This window comes from Phaseolus vulgaris, chromosome 8 (genome assembly GCF_051622355.1).
Source record: "Phaseolus vulgaris cultivar YP4 chromosome 8, ASM5162235v1, whole genome shotgun sequence".
NCBI classification, from domain to species: Eukaryota; Viridiplantae; Streptophyta; class Magnoliopsida; order Fabales; family Fabaceae; genus Phaseolus; species Phaseolus vulgaris.
In genome coordinates, this window is record NC_143505.1 from 19,786,240 (window position 1) to 19,810,725 (window position 24,486).

The window sequence follows — 24,486 nt, forward strand, 5'->3', positions numbered from 1 at the left end:
GTTATTGCTTGTGATTTTTTCTTGCTTTGCATTAGTTGCTTTTATATGATATTGAGAGGTTGGATTCCAAAAGACCAATTGCTATTTGAAGCAGAAATTGAGAAGGTAGCTAGAAGAAACCGAGAATTAAAGACAAACGAAAATCAATAAGATATTAAAGAAGATTCTTCAACAACTTCTTCTTTTTCTAATCACATTTTTCAGGAGGAGAGCAACATGGCGGCGGAGGAAGTACCACCTCCTAAGAAGACTCTTGGAGACTACATCATACATTAAGGACCTAGACACTTTTTTAGCATTGCAATACCTGCTAATAGTATGACCTTAGAGATGGAGCCAACATTTCTCACCTCATTAGTACCAATCAAATCATAGCCATGGACCATGAGGATCCTCATACACACTTGGCTAACTTTTATGAATTAGTGGGAACTATGGGTTTTTCGTCAGGTGATTTGAAAAGTATATATATATATATATGTGTGTGTGTGTGTGTGTGTGTGTGTGTGTGTGTCTATTTCATTTTTCTTTGGCAGGGAAAGCAAAGGAGTGGCTTAAATCACATCCTAATCAAAGCTTAACCAAATGAAAGGATGTGGAGGAAAAGGTTTTACAGAGATTTTTCCCAATCTTTCGTTACATTAAATCGAATCTGAAATTTCTATGTTCAAACAAGGAGCAGAGGAATCTTTTTGTAAGACATGGGAGAGATTCAAGATGATGCTGAGAAAATGCCTAAATCATGGGTTTGAAGAAATTGCTTAACTGAGCATATTTATTAACGGTCTTAGGTCGGATACAAGGATGCTCCTAGATGTCACAACTGGTGGCACAGTGATGGTTGTAGATGCAGATCAAGCAACAAGGATTATTGAACCTTTAGCCATAACTGACTATCAAGCTCAACATGATAGACAAGGTCATCAAAAGAGAAGATTATTGGAATTAAATACTGCAGATGCACTGCTGGCTCAAAATAAAATTCTGACACAACAGCTTGAGCAACTAACCACACAAATGGCCAAACTACCCCAAAAGTTGCATGTTGTTCAATCATCCCAAAGTCAAAATATACCTATCAGGTGTGATTTTTGTGGAGGTGATGATGTGATTCCAATAGCCACATAGAGAAAGGTTCTTGACCTTCTTAGGAATCAACTTGAGTTGGACAATAGTTAGGCGCTTTTTCTTAGAATTGGATCATTGTTCTAAGTCAAGAACTCTCCAAAAACTAACACCAATTCCAAACTCATATGGAAGTTCCAATTATAGTCAAATTGAACCGAACAAAATGGAACAAAAGATAAGCAAACTGAATTAGAAGTGCTGGAAATTAAAATGCACCGAACCAAAACAGAAAAGATTAAGAGCAGCTGTTGGAAAATGAAAGATAACCAAACCAAAACTCAAGAACACAAGCTAAACATGAACAATTGAAAGAGTAGGAAGAAAGGAGAAGAGAAAAGCTTATGGAGATGGAAGAGAAGGTGAGTGATCACGCCACTAGAAGGATGGTTGCTCCTAGATGAGTGTGCTGCCGCCACTTGAGAACACCATGGATCCTTCAAGATAAGACTAGAGAAGAAGGCTCAAAAGCTCTCCAATGATCACTCAAAAATTGAGTATAGTTTCTTTACTCTCATTTCAATTCTGAATTGTACAAGCGAAGCACCTTTATTTATAGCCTAGAGGTGCTGAAAAATAGGTGGGAAATTTCAGATAAACTCATTTGAATTTCCCACCAAAAAGAAGTCACATGGGAGGTGTGACCTTTTTCTACTATGACACCTCCTAAAAACTACACCTACACCACTCTCCTAAGTCACATGGACAATATGACTTTATTTTACATTTTCACACTCCTTTATTTATTAACCACACCTCCTAAAACTATACAAGAGTATTTGAAAGCTTGGCCTTGCCCCTCATGGGATGGACTTGGGCTCTTTGGGCTTTGGCCTTCTTGGGCTTGGGCTTGGGCTTTGGGCTTGGGTCTCATCTTTTATTTTATGTCTTCTTTTAATTTTGAGAAGACTAGAAGGAAGAACTTCAAATGTGAAGGTGGATGTCCTCTTCCTCCATTAATAAAAGCCTCATTTATTTGATTCTCATCATACTCCTCGAGTTGGAGAGAATTCGTCCACGAATTCTGAATCCCTGCATATAACAAAGTCAGTTTAGTTTTACAATTAAAAGTGGAAGAAAAATGTAAACATGACTTAGCATTTGTAAACAATGGGATTTCAGAAAAGGAGGTTCTATAAATCGACCAAGTTGGAAAAATTTGTTTGGGAATGATGTGATGTTTTGGAAAAAGAGGAGGTATGAAAAAATCATCCCTAACATTTTTTAACCAAGATGGTGTTGAAATAGGAACCTTGGGTAATGAAAAAGATAAGGAAGGAAAACACCTTGGAGGTGAAAGGAGAAGACCCATGTCAACTTGGCCTTCTTTGTCTTTTTCATTTTTACTTGTGGGAAGTGGGTGAGTTAGGTCTTGTTTTACCTTGTTTATCTTTAAGATTTGCTTTTATGGACAATGAAGAGCGATGTGCCCAAAACCTAAACATTTAAAACATTTAATATTTGAAGTTTTGGTAGGTGACTTAGGAGTAGAAGGATTTGTAGTAGAAACTTTTTTTGGAAACATGGTTTGTTTGGAAAAAGTGGAAGGAGAAATTTGAGTAGAAATTTTGTTTGCATCCTTCCTAGAAGAGTTGTACAAATCATCATCATGAGTATTTTTGAAAGTTTTTTTCAAAAGATATTATTCTACCTTGATGGCTTTGTGAAACACTCTCTTTAAAGAAGAATATTCTTTTAATTCTACAAAGTCTCTAATATCTCTTCTCAAACCACGTACAAACCATTTAATCTTTGACTCTTTATTAGCATGCATATTCATTTTAGTCAAAGTTGTTTCAAAATCTTTAAAGTATTCATCTACCATCCTATGTCCTTGAGGAAGCCTTTGGAACTTCAACAAGTGTTCCTTCCTAGAAGGAGGAACAAACCTCGCGCGCATACACTCTTTCAAAGCATTCCAAGAAACCACGGGAGGTTTCTTGCGATATATAATGTCCATTACAATTTTATGCCACCATTCTTTGGCATAGTCCAAAAAGGATGAAGAAACTATCCTAAGTTTATCGTCATCTTGGACCTTATACACATGAAAATAACGGTCCACCTTAGTCTCCCAATCTAAATACACCTTAGGATCACTATCACCATTAAAACTAGGGACTTTTTTACAAGCAATGTTGAACACTTGGTGATATCTTTGGTCACGGTTATAGCTCTCTTCATGAGAATGATGGTGATGCTTCCTTCTTCTATGTTCCTCTTCACGGCCTAGATCATTTGAAGAACCTCTTGAAGAAGGTCTATGTGAATGATGCCCATCATGGATAGAAGGAGATGGCCTAGCTGGTTGCACCTCCATCTTTTGCAATTTCTCTTCCAAATGCCTAATGGTGCGTTGTGCTTCATGCAATTCTCCAAGAACTGAAGCTTTGGAAGGAGAATGTTGCTTGTAAGATGCATCACTTGAAAATCCAGCCAGTTGCAAATAAAAAAAAGCAAACACACAAAAACAGCAAACAAGTCAAGAAACAAAATTAGCAAAAATAGTGAATTTGGCAACCAAATGGCCGAAGTGAATTTGAGGCAGAAAAAAGAGGTCACTCTCAAAGAAATAATGTCCTTGCACCAATCTGATCTTGAGGTCTTGGAATCCTCAAATGAAAGATGTCAAAGCAAGCACACCAATCTCAAAGGCAACCACCACAAAACCAATGAAACAATAAAGACAAACAAGAAAAGGTATAAGCAAAGAAAGGTAATTGCAAAAGGAAAACTATATGTAAGACAAACTCAAAGATTAAGGAATGAAAGATAATCAAGAAAATAAAGAACTCAATGAGGAAAGAAGGCACATCAAAAGAGTCCTAGAGAAAAGTACTAGAGTAGATTTAAAAAAACAAAAACAGAACTACAAGAAAAAGTGTTGTATGCAAACTGTGCTATGTTTACAGATTTAACTCGAACGATTGAAAGCGAACTGGAATGTGAAAAATTAACCACACAAACTTCAATGTCTCAACTCAATAATGGCACTGGAACGAACTAAAAACAGTAAGCCAATTGAGAGAAATAAACTTTTCAAAATTGCTGCCCAATTACCGTCTTTTTTTCGGCAGTAATGTACACTTTTCGTATTTTATTTATCATTTTTTGTGTACTTGGAATTTTTGAGTGCTTTCTTTTTATATGGTTTTGTAACACTTTGAAGAATGTAAATCCAAATTTTCACAAATTTCCAGTAAGCCAATTAATTGCAGTAAATTGAAAACAGTAGCACGTTTGTAAGAAAACAGAGGAACCTATTTAGGAATGAAAAACAGTACGATGAACTAGCAAAGACATAATGGAAATTGTGTAAAGGAACTTGTATAGAACTAGAATACAAGCATGAACTCAAATCTAAAAATGAAAATGCACAAAGGATCAAGCAATAAACTCAAAACAGAAAGTAAACCAAAGCAAGAAACAATCAAAGCAATAAAAGTACTACAAGAAGTAATGACAATTATGGAATAACATGACTAAGACAAAACTTGACATGATTACAAAATTAAAAGACATATCACAAGATGTATCAACAAGTGAAAGGAAGCTTAAGGTCAGCTCTAGGAAGGTGAATGCCATTCCAAAAGAGCAGCCATACTCATATGAACAATGAGTGCCATAAACCTTTTCACAAACACTTGGTGTAACAAAAGAAAAACAGCAAGAAAAACTCAATTAAGCCTAAAACAGAAACTTAAATTGCAAGAAATTAAAAGAGCTCTTGAAATAAAGTGCACACAACTCAACAATTAAACAAGAATGAACCTAAGACTCATGATACCACATGATGTGATTCCAATAGCCACATAGAGAAAGGTTCTTGACCTTCTTAGGAATCAACTTGAGTTGGACAATAGTTAGGCACTTTTTCTTAGAATTGGATCATTGTTCTAAGTCAAGAACTCTCCAAAAACTAGCACCAATTCCAAACTCATATGGAAGTTCCAATTATAGTCAAATTGAACCGAACAAAATGGAACAAAAGATAAGCAAACTGAATTAGAAGTGCTGGAAATTAAAATGCACCGAACCAAAACAGAAAAGAATAAGAACAACTGCTGGAAAATGAAAGATAACCAAACCAAAACTCAAGAACACAAGCTAAACATGAACAATTGAAAGAGTAGGAAGGAAGGAGAAGAGAAAAGCTTATGGAGATGGAAGAGAAGGTGAGTGATCACGCCACTAGAAGGATGGTTGCTTCTAGATGAGTGTGCTGCCGCCACTTGAGGACACCATGGATCCTTCAAGATAAGACTAGAGAAGAAGGCTCAAAAGCTCTCTAATGATCACTCAAAAATTGAGTATAGTTTCTTTACTCTCATTTCAATTCTGAATTGTACAAGCTAAGCACCTTTATTTATAGCCTAGAGGTGCTGAAAAATAGGTGGGAAATTTCAAATAAACTCATTTGAAATTCCCACCAAAAAGAAGTCACATGGGAGGTGTGACCTTTTTCTACTATGACATCTCCTAAAAACTACACCTACACCACTCTCCTAAGTCACATGGACAATGTGACTTTATTTTACATTTTCACACTCCTTTATTTAATAACCACACCTCCTAAAACTATACAAGAGTATTTCAAAGCTTGGCCTTGCCCCTCATGGGATGGACTTGGGCTCTTTGGGCTTTGGCCTTTTTGGGTTTGGGCTTGGGCCTCATCTTTTATTTTATGTCTTCTTTTAATTTTGAGAAGACTAGAAGGAAGAACTTCAAATGTGAAGGTGGATGTCCTCTTCCTCCATTAATAAAAGCCTCCTTTATTTGGTTCTCATCAGGTGATCACCCTAATGGTCATTATTCTTATCAGATCAACTCACCTGAAGCTGAGGTAAATTATATGGGAAAGCAAGGAAAGCAAGGCAGTTTTTCCAACAATTATTCTCAAGGTTGGAAAAATAGTCAAAATCAAAATTTTGGATGGAAACAAGACTATAATTCATCCAACAAGCAAGGGCCTTTCCAATAGTCGCACCAACCCAATTATCCATCTATTCCTAACAAAATGAGTAAAGTTGAAGATGCTTTGTCAAAGATTGTCAGCTCGCGAGAAAATAGCATGGCCACGATTAGGAGTATGGAGACCCAAATAGCGAAACAAATGGCACAAATTGTAGATGGACAAATTGGCCAATTCTCAGCCAACACTACTGCCAATCCTAAGGAGCATTATAATAAAATCACTACTAAGGGTGATAAAAAGAACAAGAGAGGGAGATAGAGATGGTGAAAGTTGAGGAAGATAAAGGAGAAAATAGAAAAGAGGGATACAAATGTGAAGTTGTAGAGAGTAGAGTTTCAAAAGAATTATCTGATTCTCATGTGCATGTAAAAACAAAAAAGAAAGGATTATTTTCTGATAAATTGCTTCCAAAAAATTATTTTCCAAGATGGTCGGAGAAAAAGACATTCTTTGATTGAATTAGAAGGAAGATATGTTGTTTTGAAAACAGAGATATAGAGTTGGAAGCTGGAAGTAGTTTGTTGAAGCTAAAATACTTGCCAAAGAAATTCAAGGATCCAGGGAGTTTTACTATTTTTGTATCAATTGGTGACCTATTTGTGGGTAATGCCCTATTAGATTTATGGTCAAGTATAAATTTAATGCCACTAAACATGTTAAGACAGATAGGTAACTTGGAGGTTAAACCCACCAAGATACAGTTACAATAGGCTGACAGAACGGTGAAACATCCTTATGGTGCGGCGGAAGATGTCCTCATGAAGGTAGACAAGTTCATGTTCTTGGTGGATTTTGTTATCTTGGACATGAAAGAAGATGAGGAGGTCCCTTTAATTCTCGACAGACCTTTCATGAAGACTGCTAAAGTTATAGTGGATGTTGATAAAGGAGAACTTAGAGTAAGGTCTCATGATGAAGAGGTAAGATTTAATCTTTTTGATGATGTAACTAGATGTATTGCAGATAAGAATGAAAGACAAAAGGAAATTTCAAAAGATGGTGAGCAAATGGAGGGCTCAAAAGCAAAGGAGAAAGTTACACGTCATGAAAAGTTAGAGGCAAAAGGAGACCAGAACAATCAAGAAAAGCCAGTGGAAGGAGATGAGTATCGTCCAGGACAACCTATCATGCTCAATCCAGGTAGGGGTAGGGGAAGGAAGAAAACAAAAAATTATGGGTAATCAAGGAATTAAGGATGACCGAAAAAATTGAAGTTAAAAAGCCATATTCAAGGCGGACAAAAGCGATAACAAAAACACGGGTTGAAAAAGATAATTATCCCCCTTGATAAAAAAAATTTCGTCAAGCTATATGACGTCAAAAGAGCGCTTACTGGGAGGCAACCCAGTGCACATTTTAGTTTTATGTTGTTTTGTTATTTTTGTTTTGATTTTACCTTTCAAAAATCTTGTTTTCTTGCAGGGATTCTTGCCCAGGTGAGTTGACTCTTACTTGAGCGAGTTTGGCATCGAAAAATAGAGTTTTCGAGCAGGGAATCTTGCTCAAGCGAGACAAATGGCGCTCAAGCGAGTTCTAAGACAAAAAGTTGAGTTTTCTGTAGGGATTCTCGCTTAAGCGAGACTAATCTCACTCAAGTGAGTTTGGCATCGGAAATTCCCGCTCAAGCTAGAAAAATTTCCAAAACATAAAATATAAAATAAAAATAAATAAATTTTGAAAGGCACCCCAATTCCTATATGTCCACTCATCATTTTGCAGGAAATATATTTTTGCCTAAGGACAGGTCCTATTATTCAAAGGGGGCAGATCCATCAAATGAAGTAAGACTATAAAGGAAGATGTACCGCATGGTCCTCGGGCGTTGACCAAAGTCAACATGGTGGGACCCCGAGAGAGGAATCCATTAGAAAGTACTGCAGGACAGGAAGGAGTTTTCTTTAAGGTCCACACCTCGGGCGTTGACCGGCCTCGGGCGTCGCCCAGGCTTAGCATGATAAAGGCGTTTGGGACGTTTGGGCAGGCTAGGGAAGTGTCCCCTCCTGATACCCGCGAGCAAGGACAACCGTGGAGGAGGCGGTACAGTAGGAGGCAACACAGTAGGAGACGACACGGTAGGAGGGGGCACTAAGGACAAGCGTCGCTGCTTTTGGCACATCTCTCCTCGGGCGTGGGCATCAATCGCACATAGTAAGGTCTGATCGGTGGTTGAACTGGTTACTCTGGTGTTTAGACACCCCGAGGAAAGGTAGGGGCGCCCTTTGGGTCGCCCCCTCCCCGGGCGTGGGCATCAAGTATACCAGTCGACTTGGTGTTTAGACACCTCGAGGAGGGTGGCAGCTCCCTAGGGGACGCCTCTTTTCCGGGCGTGGGTACCAAGCCTACCGATTGACCTGATGTTTAGACACCTCGAGAGGGAACGGCGCGGGACGCCTCCTCAAGTGTGGGCACCCAGCACAAACAGTAGGCTTCGGCCAAGATAAGTCCTCCTTCGCCTTTGAACGATGATGAGGCCAATAACGCTCTTAAGGCCGAACGCCTTGAGACCACAAAGTACGAGTAAGTGCCAAGTGAAGGAGCTCCCATGCTCACGAAAGAGAGAGAGATAAGGACAATTGAAGGTCCGCGCACACTTGTCTCATTGCAGATTATTGTGACAAGCAAAGTTAAAAGACGACAAGGCATGTTACCTATAGTTCGAGAAGGCGGGTTACCCAGAATAACAAATGAGGTAAGTATCAGAAACGTTGTTAGAAAATGAGGCAATCCAAAAACGCAAGCAGAAATAAGCAAAGCAGATAAATTAATGTGCAAGTTACATTGGAAAGCTTCCACAAGAGAACAGTTATAAGACTTAAAGGGCTAAGCAATGTCCTTTCGAGATTGCCTTGGCACGATCTGCTCGTCAATGACGCAGTTCGCTGTCAGGAAGAGTGAAGCATCATTCTCAGGATGTTTGCAAACAACCTGAGCAAGGGCATCCTCAAATCCAGCTGCAAAGGCGTCAGCGACATCGTCAAAAGGTTCAGCCTTGGCCTTCTCAAAGTCTTCAACCTGGATGGTGAGCTCAGCCTTAGCCTTCTCGAGGGCTTCAGTTTTCTCGGTGAGCTCAGCCTCCACTTTACCCAAGAGCACCTCCCGGTCGACAGAGCGTTCTTCCAGAGTGGTAATTTTCTCTTTGTTGACCGCAATCTCCGCTTTGAGCTCCTCCATCATGCAATCTTTTGTCGTCCATCAGCTCAGCTTCCCGAAGAACGCCCAGCTCTTGGTTCAGAGTTGTCTCACGGACAAAGAAGCTTTTGGCCTGTTTCGCCATTTTCTCTTTCACGAGTGTTAGCTCTTCGACAAGGGCCTGATGCTGTTGGGATTTCTTTTTAGCTTCGCGAAAGGAGGAGTTGGCATGAGCAAGGAAGTCCCCGAGGTAGAGAGCCCAGTTTTCCTGCATTGCCTCATCAGATAAGCTCCCAGTGGGCCCTCGCTAGTAGCCTTGCAAAATTTGCCGAAGGACCAAGGGAAGCTCAGGGGCAGGGGCCGGAGCTGGTTTAGGTACGCTCTCGGCCCCACCCTTGAGTGCAAGAAAGCCTTGGGGAGAGGAGGCGCTGGGAGGGTTGTCTTTAAGTAAACCCGTGCGTCCTGAAGAGGAAGAGTGAGAGGTGGCTACCGTGTTGACCTTGCATCTTTTGAAAACAGGGCCATCAGTGGTGTCCTCCTCGTCATCTGAGGCAACGACCACCATTCCGTCGTTCCCCTCTAGGGGTGCTGGAGGTGGGGAAGCCCTAACGGCCGCCAGAGGAACAACAACAATGGGGGCGGAAGTAGCTTGTGGAGAAGTGGGAGGAGGTGTAGGTAAGGCTTGTGGAGAAGGAGGGGGAGCGGGTGCTGAGGTGCCCGCAACGGTAGTGGCGCCCTGACGCGTGGCTAACACTGCAACTAACCTGTCCATTTTCTCCGCGTTCAACACTATGCCTGTACCAAAGAGAGAAGATATAAGAATCAAGCAAACAAGGAAGAGACAAAAAGTTAGCACAAGTGTAAGCAAGTAAAAACAGAGGCAATGTGCACAGGTAATCAGAAACAGGTCTATGTACCAATGTAGTGGGCAAGATTGGCAGGGATGTGCTCGTATTTGATGAGTTCGACGGTGTTAAAAACCACCCCGAGACTTGCCCATACTTGGCACACCTCACGATCGGCCGAAGAGAGCTCGTCCAAGGTCTTGGCCTTCTTAAGATTAAGTGTGCCCACCCAATACGAGGGGAACCCATCCATAGCAGTTTTATCCTACTCAGAGCAGCAAACTCTAAAGAATTTCCTCTTGAATCCTTTATACGACGACTGGAACAGGGTAAGTATGACCCTTCCCGCCAAGCCGCTGAAGCTTACCTAGAGGTTTTTTCCAGGGCTTTTGGCTTCAAAGAAGGGGAGGAAAACGTCTACAGAAGGGGGATGGCCAAAAAATTGCAAAGAATTGAGAAAGCTCTGATGAAGGTCCAGCTGAGCTGGAGACACGTTTATTTCGGTCAAAATCTCTCTTTCGAAGTTGGTAAATGGGAGGCACTGCCTAAGGCGCTTAAAAACGGTGTGGTAGAAAAAGAAGAATGGCTCTCCGTCGTTGGACCAGTTATCAACGCATACCGGTTCACCAGCTGTACAAGGGCGAACGGAGATATAGGCATCGTGTACCCTCCTGAACGGTCTGCCTTTAAAGTCAGGATCACTATCAAAGTGAGCCCTCCAGTCAGCAAGGGAGGTCAAGGAAGAAGTCTTAGCGAGAAGTTCATCAGAAGCCCAAGGGTATAATGGTTTATAGTTAATGCTAGGAGGAGGAGGGTTGGCAGTGACTTTCATTCGCGCCATGATGAAGGGGAACTAGGAAAAACAACGAAAGGAAGAAACAAAGGTTCAACAACGGGAAAACTACGGTGTGGAGCGAGAAAACTCAAAAAAACCCTACTCACTCGATGAAATCCCGAAACAGAGGAATAGAGAAAAACCAGAGAAAACCTAAAATGCAGAAATTTAAACAGTCCCAGGCAGTTTATCAGTATATAAGAGCAAGAGTAAAAGATCAATCAGTGCAAAAAAATCATACCTTTTATGGATGATCGACGAAAGTTTTGATTTTTGCAAGAAGGAAGAAGATGAAGTGTGCAAGAACTAGGGCAAATGATGGAACAGTGCCTGAAGCGCACGATTTCAAAGGACTTAACGTAAACTTGAGAAACACAAAAGACGTTAGGTCCCAGCCGCGCGATTGGGCCACGTGTCTATGGATTACAGTATGAACATGAAGGCGTCACTTCATTGCACTGTGCATGTCCTGTCACAGAATGCCACGTAGGACGGTAGGGCGAGGCAATAGTCTTTTCGCTGAACAAGTCGTCAGTTCAAGACTAGGGGGGGGGGGCTTGTGTACCGTACGGTCCTCGGGCGTTGACCAAAGTCAATATGGTGGGACCCCGAGAGAGGAATCCATTAGAAAGTACTGTAGGACAGGAAGGAATTTTCTTTAAGGTCCACAGCCTCGGGCATAGACCGGCCTCGGGCGTCACCCAGGCTCAGCATGATAAAGGCGTTCGGGACATTTTGGCAGGCTAGGGAAGTGTCCCCTCCTAATACCCGCAAGCAAGGACAACCGTGGAGGAGGCGGCACAAAAGGAGGCAACACAATAGGAGACGACACGGTAGAAGGGGGAACGGTAGGGGCGTGGAGGCCTTGGGCCTTAGTATCCCAGACAATAGCAAAAGATAAAGAAAGGTGGTTCTCAAACCACACCCCAGTACCAGAAGGGAGAGACCCGACTCACGAAGAATCTGTGCATGAGGTGTAGGGACGCGACAGTACGCACCACCGCTGGAAAGCCACTGGGACAGAAACAACCCATGAGGAGGTCATGTCCCAGAAGGTGATCTGCATGCATGGTACGTGAGGAGGGCGTACTTCTAGGGTGAGTGACTCAGAGAATGGGCGCATGAGTTGGCACCCATGCAGTCATCCCCACGCGAGTTGCACTTCGACAAGGCAATCCTACACACTATTGCTAAGGAGTGCCCACAAAATACGCAAGTCTCAGGCTGACACGTGGACAAGAACACTGGGAAGGTATATAAGGTTTTACAGTAAACAGAACAAGGTACGTTTTTACACATTCGCATACCAGTTAACTCATTTGAGAGAATTCAGACGAGAGGTGTTTGGTGTTTCCTGTCCAATAGCTTACTTGATCGTCGGAGTGCAAACAGCCGCGAGGGTGCCATTTGTCTCTCTGTTTCAGGTGCTCACGACAGAGGAAGGAGAACGCTGGAACAAAAGCGAAGGGGCTCCAGAAGCGCAGTCCGTACATACACACGAAGGTGATCCAAGTCAACCGGCCAGAACAGAAGATTTTAACAAAAAACTGGATGATTTCTTAGGAAGAGAGGATTGAGCAAAAATATGGTTTTATCTTTCTAATTCTCTTTGCTTTTCAGTATTTAAATTTGTTTTTATTTTTTTGTTTAGTTTTTCTTTTTCAGTTATTTTGCTTTCTGTTTATTTTCTTATTTGGTAGTTTGAATAAATTTGTTGTTTTGTTAGTCTTATGTCTTGAATAAATTTCAATTTTAAATTGTGTGTTTTCTAGTTTTATTTTTCTCAAATAAAAAGAACTAAAATATTAATTTTGAATTGTGAAAAAAAAGAATTTATGTTTAAATATTAGATAGTGAGATGAATTAGACACAGGTTAAAAAAGAAAATATGATTGAATCTCTACGCAAATGTAGTTGAAATGGTGATACATAAAAATTTAGCAGGATGATTGATTAGGACAGAGAATGACAAAACAAAAAGGAATGAGTTCAATTAAACCAAGTGAGTGTGTGATCCTTAAACAATTTTGAGAGTTTTACTTATGAATTGAGAGTCGTGGTTGCTTAATTTTTATTTTTGTTACATCATAAAAGAGCATAAAGATGATTGAGGCATTTGTTTGTGTTAATTAGGAAGCCAAGGCTAAATAGACAACCTTTATATTATTATAATATCATTTATTTTATATCTCCTTTTGGGCCAAGAATTTTTGTTATTATTGCACCCTAACCTATGATGATATATTTTCCTATCCTTTAGTATGTGTAATGGTAGTGATGTGATTCCAATAGCCCCATTGAACAAGATTCTTGACACTTTGAGGAATCACCTTGAGCTGGAAAATATAGAGGCACTTTCTTAGAAGTTGGATCATGGTTCTAAGTCAAGAACTCACCAATAACAAGTACCAATTCCCAAACTCATTTGGTTGAACCAAATATTGTCAAATCGAATCAACAAAGGAATTATAAAAAGAGAAAACCGAACAGAATTTAGGCAAGAACACATAAGAACCGAACATAAAAGGAATTGAAAACAAAAACAGAACACATGTGCTGGAAAGTGGAATAGCCGAACCAAAACATGCTCAAGAACACAAGACAACAAGAGTAATTGAAAGAGAAGAAAGGAAGGAGAAGAGAATGCTCATGAAGATGGAGGAATGGTTGGATGATCACGCCACTAGAAGAATGGATGCTCCTAGATGAGTGTGCAAGCCGCCACTTGAGGAAACCATGGTCCTTCAAGATAAGACTAGAGTAGAAGCTCAAAAGCTCTCCAAATGCTCACTCCAATTTTGAGTATAGTTTCTTTAGATAAAATTCAAATCTGAAATTTACAAGGAAGGCACCTCTATTTATAGCCTAAGGTGCTGAAAATTGAAAGCTAAAACAAATCAAAATTCCCTCCAAAACAAGCTAGAACCGGCGCTCAAAAGCAAGGCAAGGAAGGTGTGATCCTTTCCTTCACTTTGGCACCCCCTATTCTACTCCTACACCTATCTACTAATACACCCCCCTAAAGCTCCTAACTAAAACCTAAAAGATGCTATAACAAAAGAGGTTTCTAAGGTTTCCCTCTAAGCACCTTCAACTAAAGACACTACAAAAAGAGAAAATAAATGTCCTCTAGCTCCCAAGGCTTTCAACATGCTTCTTGTAATCCTTTGAGGTGGACTTTGACCTCCATGGGCGTCCTCCATTTGTGCCTCCACCTCTTCTTGAGCTTGATGAGTGGCCTCCATGTTCTCTTGGGCTTGATCTCCATCATACTCCCCGAGTTGGAGAGAATTCGACCACGAATTCTGGAGACCTACAGAAAAAGGAGTTAGATCGCTGACATTAAAAGTATGACTACCTAAGAATGTATCAGGCATATCTAACTCATAAGCATTGTCATTAATCCTCTTGAGGACTTGGAAAGGTCCATCCCCTCGAGGCATTAGTTTGGACTTCCTTTGAGTAGGAAAACGATCCTTCCTCAAGTGAAGCCAAACCCAATCGCCCTCATCAAACAACAATGCTTTTCTCCTTTTATTGGCAAGTTCAGCATACTTGCCAACCTTCTTCTCAATTCTCTTCTTGATGTCTTTATGCAAAGTTTTCACAAAAGAAGCCTTTTCATCCCCATCTTTGCACAAGACATCGTCAAGAAGGGGAATAGGAAGAAGATCAAGAGGTGTTAGGGGATTAAACCCATAGACCACCTCAAAAGGAGAATGGGAGGTGGTAGAATTTACTACTCGGTTATATGCAAACTCAATATGGGGTAGTAAATTCTCCCACACTCTAGGATTCCCCGAAATAAAGCATCTCAATAGTTGTCCTAAAGTTCTATTCACCACCTCGGTTTGACCATCAGTTTGTGGGTGGCAAGTGGTAGAAAATAAAAGCTTAGTTCCAAGCTTGCCCCACAAGGTCTTCCAAAAGTGACTCAAGAACTTAGGATCTCTATCGGACACTATAGACCTAGGAATCCCATGCAAGCGAACCACTTCTTGGAAGAAGAGGTTTGCAATGTGGCATGCATCATCCACTTTGTGGCAAGGAATAAAGTGAGCCATCTTTGAAAAACGATCCACTACCACAAAAATGGAGTCCTTTCCCTTTGATGTCTTGGGTAAGCCTAAGATGAAATCCATAGATATATCTACCCAAGGCATTGAAGGGATAGGAAGAGGAGTATAAAGACCATGGGGATGCATTTTAGATTTAGCTTTGCGGCAAGCTATGCATTTATCACACAAACTATGAACATGCTTATGCATATGAGGCCAAAAGAAATGTTCATGCAACACATCCAAAGTTTTAGCAACCCCAAAATGACCCATTAAGCCCCCCTCATGAGCTTCTCTAACAAGAGATAATCTAATAGAGCATTGGGGAACACAAAGACGTTTTCCTTTAAAAAGAAAGCCATCTTGAATAAAAAAATCTTTGTGTCCTCCCTTAAGACACTCTTGATAGAGGAGAGAAAAATCAAGGTCATCATGATAAAGTTCCTTAATGTGATCAAAACCAAGATATTGAGAGGTTAAAAGATTTAGCAAGGTGTATCTTCTAGAAAGAGCATCCGCCACAATATTTATTTTGCCTTGCTTGTGTTTGATCACATAAGGAAATTGTTCAATGAATTCCACCCACTTAGCATGCCTCTTGTTAAGTTTGTTTTGGCTTTTCAAATATTTAAGAGATTCATGATCACTATGTATCACAAACTCTTTGGGAAAAAGATAGTGTTGCCAAGTAAACAAAGCCCTAACAAGTGCATATAATTCCTTATCATAGGTGGAATAGTTGAGATGACTTCCCTTCAATTTCTCACTAAAATAGGCGATGGGGTGGCCCTCTTGAAGGAGAACAGCCCCAATACCTATGCTTGAAGCATCACACTCAATCTCAAATGTCTTAGTGAAATTAGGAAGGGCCAAGATGGGAGCATTAGTCAATTTTTCTTTCAAAGTATCAAAAGCAATTTGTTGTGCTTCTCCCCAATGAAAGACCACATCCTTTTTCACTATGTCATTGAGTGGTGCGGCAATGGTACCAAAGTTTGGGACAAATCTTCTATAGAAAGAAGCAAGCCCATGAAAACTTCGGACCTCATTCAAAGATTTCGGTGTAGGCCAATTTTGAATGGCCACCACCTTTGTTTTGTCCACATGGACCCCTTTACAACTCACAACAAACCCTAGGAATTCTATATGATCAAGAGCAAACATACATTTAGCAAGGTTAGCATACAAATGTTCCTTCCTAAGGGTTTCCAAAACTTGCCTAACATGCAACCTATGGTCATTCAAAGATAAGCTATAAATGAGAATGTCATCAAAGTAAACCACAACAAACTTACCAATGAAAGGTCTAAGAACATGATGCATGAGGCGCATGAAGGTACTTGGTGCATTAGTTAAACCAAAAGGCATAACTAACCACTCATATAAACCAAAGTTGGTCTTAAAAGCCGTCTTCCATTCATCACCCGGTTTGATACGGATTTGATTGTAGCCGCTTTTAAGATCAATCTTTGAAAAGATTTTAGAACCATGTAATTCATCCAACAAATCATCTAGTCTAGGTATGGGATGCCTATACTTAATGGTTATGTTATTTATGGCCCTACAATCCGAACACATTCGCCATGTGCCATCCTTTTTTGGCACTAAGATGATAGGCATAGCACAAGGACTCATGCTATCTTGCACCCACCCTTTTTCAATCAAAGCCTCAACTTGTTGGCGAATTTCCTTGGTTTCACTTGGATTGGTCCTATATGCGGGACGATTTGGTAAAGAAGAGCCCGGTATCAAATCAATTTGGTGCTCAATCCCTCTCAAAGGTGGAAGTCCATTTGGAGGATCTTGAAACACATCTTTGAACTCTTCTACCAAATTTTCCAAGCAATGAGGACTATCAACAAGTGATTCTATGCTAAGAGTTCTAGGGATGGCTAAAAAAAGAGGATGATGAGCCACTATTTCCCTTTCAATGTCACGCCTAGACACAAGGAGTGTAGGCTTAGAACTCTTATCTTTTTTATCTTTTTTATCTTTTTTATCTTTTTCACTCTCCCTCTTTTTCTTCATGATAACTTGGTCCTCATGGACTTCTCTTGGAGAGAGAGATTTTAAAGTAACCTTGTGACCATGGAATTCAAAAGATAATTTGTTGGTGAAGCCATCATGTAAAACTTTTCTATCAAATTGCCAAGGCCTTCCCAAAAGAACATGAGTGGCTTCCATGGGCACAACATCACATAATACCTCATCTTTGTATTTTCCAATGGAGAAATGGATGAGGACTTGTTTATTAACAATTATTTCTCCTACTTCACTAAGCCATTGTAACTTGTAGGGCTTTGTATGAGAGATAGTAGGCAATCCAAGTTTATCTACTACTCTTGTACTAGCCACATTTGCACAACTACCCCCATCCACTATCAAGGAACAAATGTTGTTTTGAATAAGACATCTTGTATGGAAAATATTTTCCCTTTGACTTTCATCAAAAGGTTGTGAAACTTGTCCAAGAAGTCTTCTCACAACTAACAAGTCCCCTTCAAGTGGACATTCGCTCTCTTCCTCACTAGATGCATGAGAATGCAATGAATGCTTTGAAGAATCGGAATCATGCTCACTAACTACAATGCCCTCATGCATGTACATACTTCGTTTGGAAGGACAATTTGCAGCAATATGACCATAACCCATACATTTAAAGCATTTAGTGTTAGATGTTCTAGTGGGAGACTTAGGTCTAGATGTTGATGCCTTAGATTCCTTGGGTTTGAAAGAAGAATCTTTGGAAGGATGTTTTGAAAAAGAAGTTTTGTTTCTCCAAGACTTGGAGTAGTATCCATTATTGGAAGCATTTTTAAAAGAGTTTTTCTTAGCAAGTTGGGCTTCCACCTTCATTGCAAGATGAACTAAAGAGCCCAATGATGAATACTCTTGTAACTCAACAATGTCTTGGATATCCTTCCTAAGACCACTCACAAACCTAGCAACCATGGCTTCTTCACTTTCTTCTAATTCAATTTTAAGCACAAGCGTCTCAAGCTCCTTATAATATTCATCCACATTTAGCGTGCCTTGTTGAAACCGTTGGAGTCTCAACATGAGGTCTTTCCTAAAATGTGGGGGCACAAACCTAGCGCGCATATGATCCTTTAAAGAGTTCCAAGAGTCCAACGGAGGACCCTTGTGATAGATAATGTCCTTTACAATCCCATGCCACCATTTCATGGCATAATCACTAAACTCTAGGGTGGCTAGCTTGAGCTTATGCTCATCTTGGATCTCATGGATCTCAAAAATTTGTTCACACTTAGCCTCCCAATCTAAATACACATTTGGATCACTAGAACCATTAAAACAAGGTAGTTTGACCGAAGGAAGCTTGGACTTTGCATCATGGTAGAAGCCATTGCCGTAGTGAATTCTTTCCCCTTGGTGATGATGTCTTTGTCCATGGACTTGGGGTGGAGGTCTCCTTCTCCTATGCTCATCTTCACGGCCAACATCATTTGAAGAAGCTCTTGAAGATGGTCTATGAGAATGATGTCCATCATGGATAGAAGGAGATGGTCTAGATTGTTGGACCTCCATCTTTTGCATTTTTTCCTCCAACCTTCTAATTGTTCTTTGAGCTTCATGTAATTCACCAAGAATGGAAGCTTTGGAAGGAGAATTCTGCTTGTAGGATGCATCACTTGAAGATCCAGCCATTTGTAATTAAAAAAAAAAACAGCAAACACACAAAACAGCAAACAAGTTAAAAATTAGCAAAAACAGTGAGCTTAGCAATTGAAACTGCCGAAGTGAATTTAAGGCTGAAAAAGATATCACTCTCAAAGAAATAATGTTCTTGCTCCAATCTGATCTTGAGGCCTTGGAATCCTCAAATGAAATATGTCAAAGCAAGCACACCAATCTTAAGAGCAAACCACCACAAAACCAAAGAAACAATAAAGACAAACAAGAAAAGGTATAAGCAAGGAAAGGTAATTGCAAAAGGAATACTATATGTATGACAAACTCAAAGAGTAAGAATGAAAGACAAACAAGAAAATAAAGAACTCAATGAGAAAAGTAGGCACACAAAAGAATACCTAAGGAAAAGCACTAGAGTAGATGAAGAAAACAAAAAAATTAGCTACTGGAAATTTTTTTTTTATGCAAACTGTGCTTGATATTCACTGATTTAACTGGAACGTTGTAGAGCGAACTGGATTATGAAATTTATACCACAGAAACTTCAAGATGTTAACTCAAAAATGGCACTGGAATCAATTAAAAAGAGTAAGCCAATTGAGAGAAATAAATTTTTTAAAATCACTGCCAGATTACCGTATTTTTTTCGGCAGGAATATACACTTTTTTTATTTTATTTATCATTTTTTGTGTACTTCATATTTTTGAACGATTCTTTTTTCTATTCTTTTCTAACACTTTGAATATCTCAAATCCAGAATTTCAGAATTTTACAGTACGTAAATCAGTTGCAATAAGGAAAAACAGTAAGCACTTTTTCAAAAACAGAGGAATCCTAATAGGAATAAAAAACAGGATGATGAACTAGCAAAGACATAATAGAAAATGATGTATTGGAACTTGTATAGGTCTAGAATACAAGTATGAACTCAAATCTAAAAAGAAAATGCACAAAGGATCAACATCAAATCAGAAAATTATATGACACCAAAGCAAGAAACAATCAAAACAATAAAAGTATTACTTAGAAGTAATGACATATATGGAATAACATGACTAAGACAAAACTTGACATGATTCAAAAATTAAAAAAACACATCACAAATTGTAACAAGTGAAAGGAAGCTTAAGGTAAACTCTAGGAAGGATAATGCCATTCCAAAAGAGCAACCATACTCATAAGAATTATGAGTGCCATAAACCTTTCCACAAACACTTGGAGCAAAAGAAAAACAGCAAGAATACTCAATTAAAATTCTAAAACAGAAACTTAAATTGCAAGAAATTAAAAGAGCTCTTGAAATAAAGTGCACACAACTCAACAATTAAACAAGAAGAACCTAAGACTCATGATACCACATGATGTGATTCCAATAGCCACATTGAACAAGATTCTTGACACTTTGAGGAATCACCTTGAGCTGGAAAATATAGAGGCACTTTCTTAGAAGTTGGATCATGGTTCTAAGTCAAGAACTCACCAATAACAAGTACCAATTCCCAAACTCATTTGGTTGAACCAAATATTGTCAAATCGAATCAACAAAGGAATTATAAAAAGAGAAAACCGAACAGAATTTAGGCAAGAACACATAAGAACCGAACATAAAAGGAATTGAAAACAAAAACAGAACACATGTGCTGGAAAGTGGAATAGCCGAACCAAAACATGCTCAAGAACACAAGACAACAAGAGTAATTGAAAGAGAAGAAAGGAAGGAGAAGAGAATGCTCATGAAGATGGAGGAATGGTTGGATGATCACGCCACTAGAAGAATGGATGCTCCTAGATGAGTGTGCAAGCCGCCACTTGAGGAAACCATGGTCCTTCAAGATAAGACTAGAGTAGAAGCTCAAAAGCTCTCCAAATGCTCACTCCAATTTTGAGTATAGTTTCTTTAGATAAAATTCAAATCTGAAATTTACAAGGAAGGCACCTCTATTTATAGCCTAAGGTGCTGAAAATTGAAAGCTAAAACAAATCAAAATTCCCTCCAAAACAAGCTAGAACCGGCGCTCAAAAGCAAGGCAAGGAAGGTGTGATCCTTTCCTTCACTTTGGCACCCCCTATTCTACTCCTACACCTATCTACTAATACACCCCCCTAAAGCTCCTAACTAAAACCTAAAAGATGCTATAACAAAAGAGGTTTCTAAGGTTTCCCTCTAAGCACCTTCAACTAAAGACACTACAAAAAGAGAAAATAAATGTCCTCTAGCTCCCAAGGCTTTCAACATGCTTCTTGTAATCCTTTGAGGTGGACTTTGACCTCCATGGGCGTCCTCCATTTGTGCCTCCACCTCTTCTTGAGCTTGATGAGTGGCCTCCATGTTCTCTTGGGCTTGATCTCCATCAGGTAGGCTAGAACCGAAAGGTTATGCCGAGAATCACATATAGGAATAACCGAAAGGTTATGCCGATAACTATATGTATAAAAGAATAAAACTAAAATATATATTATAACAGGGCCCAATTAGATAAAAGCCTGCGTGAGGGGGTGCGTAAATGATAAAGTGGTGTAGAAAGAAAGTCCAAAGGTAACGTATAAGCCCATTAAGAAAACTGTATAAATAGGAGGTCAACACAAAAGGTAAGCAAGAGTGATTTTTGTCTGATGAACATTAAACCGTTTCTGACTTTGGCATCGAAGTGCCTTGCAGGTACACCAACCCATCTGGGAGGAGGAGAAGCCGAGAGAGCCCAGCCTGAGGAGAAGCCGAGAGAGCCCAGCCCGAGGAGAAGCTGAGAGAGTCTAGCCTGAGGAGAAGCCTAAAACTCAAACCTAGAGAGAGGTCCAATGCCCATAATCGGAAGACCAGTGGAAGGAGTTAGTCTTGTCAACTTATTTGAGTGTTCTCGGTCCTTGTTGTAAGAACATTTTGGTGCCCACCGTGGGGCCGAGAAGTGGTTGAAAAAAGTTGAAGACAAGATGAGTCAGAGAGAATAGCAGTGTGGAAAGGAAACAGATAATCTTAGCATGCCAATGGCAATGTTAATACAATTACAAAAAGAATTTGAAATGCTAAAAAAAAGTAATGAAGAAGAGTTAAGTATGTTGAGAGCCGAAAATGCACATATGAGGAGAAAATTACAAGAAGAAACAGTGTTGAATTCATCCTTTGAAACTGTTCAGCCAAGAGTACAGGTAAATGAAAGAGTTCATCATAATGAAAGCTCCCAAACAAAAAGAAGATTGCTTGAAACCTCTGGAGTTTTTGCGGGAATGTCTTCTAGAAAGCATTCGTTCTATGATGTTATAGTTGATACTCTGTTGCCTGACAATTGGAAATATTTAACCATAGATAAATATGATGGAAGCACAGATCCTGATGAGCATATTGCAATATATACCACACAGATCAGTTTATATACGTGGAATGATGTTGTTATGTGCAGGGTGTTTCCTACAACACTGAAAGAAGCAGCGTTGAGTTGGTTCACACGTCTCCCACCATTGAGTATTGATTGTTTTGATACATTGGTAGAAAAGTTTGGTGCTTAGTTTGCGACTAGTCGGCCCCATCATTTAATATCGATTGCATTGGTAAACATGAGGCAAGAAAAGGGGGAGTCGTTAAGAATGTTCATGGAGCGGTTTGGAAAGGTTGCCTTGGGTATTCGAAATCTCAGCCCAGAGGTTACCATGCATCATATGATAACAGCACTAAGACCGGGACCATTTGCCGAAAATCTTTGCAAAAAATCTGCGACCAATTTGGATGAATTAAGGCAACGAGCGTCGAAGTTTATGCAGATGAAAGAGCTGAGAGAGTTTCGCAACCAGGCGAGAGCTGATGGAAGTGAAAAAAGGGGGATGGAGAGAGAAAGTGAACCTATAGCTAGAAGAGCAAGAGAAGAATTTCGATGTCGAAAATTCCAGCAATACACACCTTTGAATACTAACAGAGTAAGAGTTTTACAAGAAGCCATGGCAGCAGAAATAATACCACCACCGAGAAAAGCAAGAACACCAGAGAGAGCAGATCATACTAAACACTGTGAATATCATAAAAATTATGGTCATCATACAGAAGAATGTATTGGGTTGAAAGATTGAATAGAAGAATTGATTCAAGCGAGGCAATTAAGACGTTTTGTTCGAGGAGGAAATACAAGAATGAGGATTAGAGAAATAGGAAAAAAGGGTGGAGAGATTCGAAAGAAAAGATAATAGAAGAGTGGAAAAAAGAGATGAAAGAAGGGGTGGAAGGCCGGAAGGAAGAAGTGATAGAGGTTACCAAAATACACAATCAGTAAGGAGAAGTAGGGAGCGAAGTTTAGGAAGACCGGTGAGAAGTTTTATTAACACGATTTCAGGTGGATTTTCTGGAAAAGAGTCATCGTTGGCGAGAAAACAATATTGGAGAAGTCTCAGAACAATCAATCATATCTTTAAAAGAAGAACTTTGCCACCAATGCTTTTCACAGATGAAGATTTTCAAGAAATTGATCCTGATCATGACGATCTCATGATGATAACAATAGAAATAGCAGAATATGCAGTTATGAAGACCCTTGTTGACCAGGGAAGTTCGGTTGACATTTTATTTTGGGATACGTTTAAAAGGTTACACTTGAGAGAGGAAGATATTGTACCATTCCGAGAACAAATCATTGGCTTCTCGGGCGAAAGGGTCAGTACGAAGGGGTATATTGATTTAGAGACAACATTTGGAAGAGGTAGTAAAACTAAGAAGATTAAGATCAGGTATTTGGTGGTAGATGCTTGTTCATCGTATAATGTGTTGTTGGGACGGTCTTCTTTGAACAAGCTGGGGGCAATAGTTTCAACACCACACTTGGCCATGAAGTTCCCAACAGAGAATGGGGAGATATCAACCATTTATGTTAACCAAAGAGATGCTCGAGAGTGTTATGCGGCATGGTTGAAGACGAATTTGCAAACGAATAAAGAAGATACCAAAAAAATGGTGGTAATGGTGGATTTGGACACAAGGTTGAATGATGAGAGGTTAGAACCGAAAGAGGAAACAACATCTGTGGTGTTGGGGCAAGATGAGAGGCAATGTACCTATATAGGTGGGAGTATGCCTGAAGATTTGTTAAACAAACTGATTGCAGTTTTGCGTAAAAACAAAGATTTATTTGCTTGGAAACCGGCTGATATTCCTGGAATTCATCCAGAGGTAATTTGTCACAAACTGTCTGTTTGCCGAGGTGCAAGGCCGATATCTCAAAAGCGAAGAAAGTTGGGTGAAGAAAGACGAAAGGTAACAATTGAGGAAACTGAAAAATTAATGCATGTTGGTTTCATTCGGAAGGCTCAATATACAACGTCGTTATCCAATGTGGTGCTTGTTAAGTAGGCTAATGGAAAATGGAGAATGTGTACCGATTATACGGATTTAAATAAAGCATGCCCAAAAGATACATATCCACTACCGAATATAGAATGATTGGTTGATGGGGCGTCTGGTCAAGAGATGATGAGTTTTCTTGATGCTTATTCAGGGTATAATCAGATAGAGATGTATGAACCAGATATCCCAAAAACAGCTTTTACCACTGATACTGCAAATTATTGTTATAAAGTTATGCCTTTCGGTTTGAAGAATGCAGGAGCAACATATCAGAGGCTGATGGATAAGGTGTTTAAAGAACAAATTGGAAAGGACATGGAAGTTTACGTTGATGATATGATTGTTAAGTCAGGTGAGGTACATAAGCATTTGGAAGACCTTGAAGAAGTGTTTGCGTGAATAAGAAAATACTGTGGAACCAAGTGGTGTTCAAGCTTTGAAGAATCCAAAACCATTTGAAGGATGTTGAAGGCTAGGCTGTGCTTGCTGTTGTTGAGTTGTCTTAGATAGGATCTGGGGTAGATTGAGTTTTGTAATCCACTCT

General features: G+C 39.7%; 1 protein-coding gene across 1 annotated transcript; it reads left to right on the plus strand.

The window, feature by feature from the left end:
• The first annotated feature begins 23,036 nt into the window (after positions 1-23,036).
• LOC150025494 (uncharacterized) lies at positions 23,037-23,948 on the plus strand. The gene has a single exon (XM_090294062.1). It carries the CDS (start codon positions 23,037-23,039, stop codon positions 23,946-23,948), a length of 912 nt encoding a protein of 303 aa, XP_090150188.1.
• Positions 23,949-24,486: the final 538 nt, after the last annotated feature.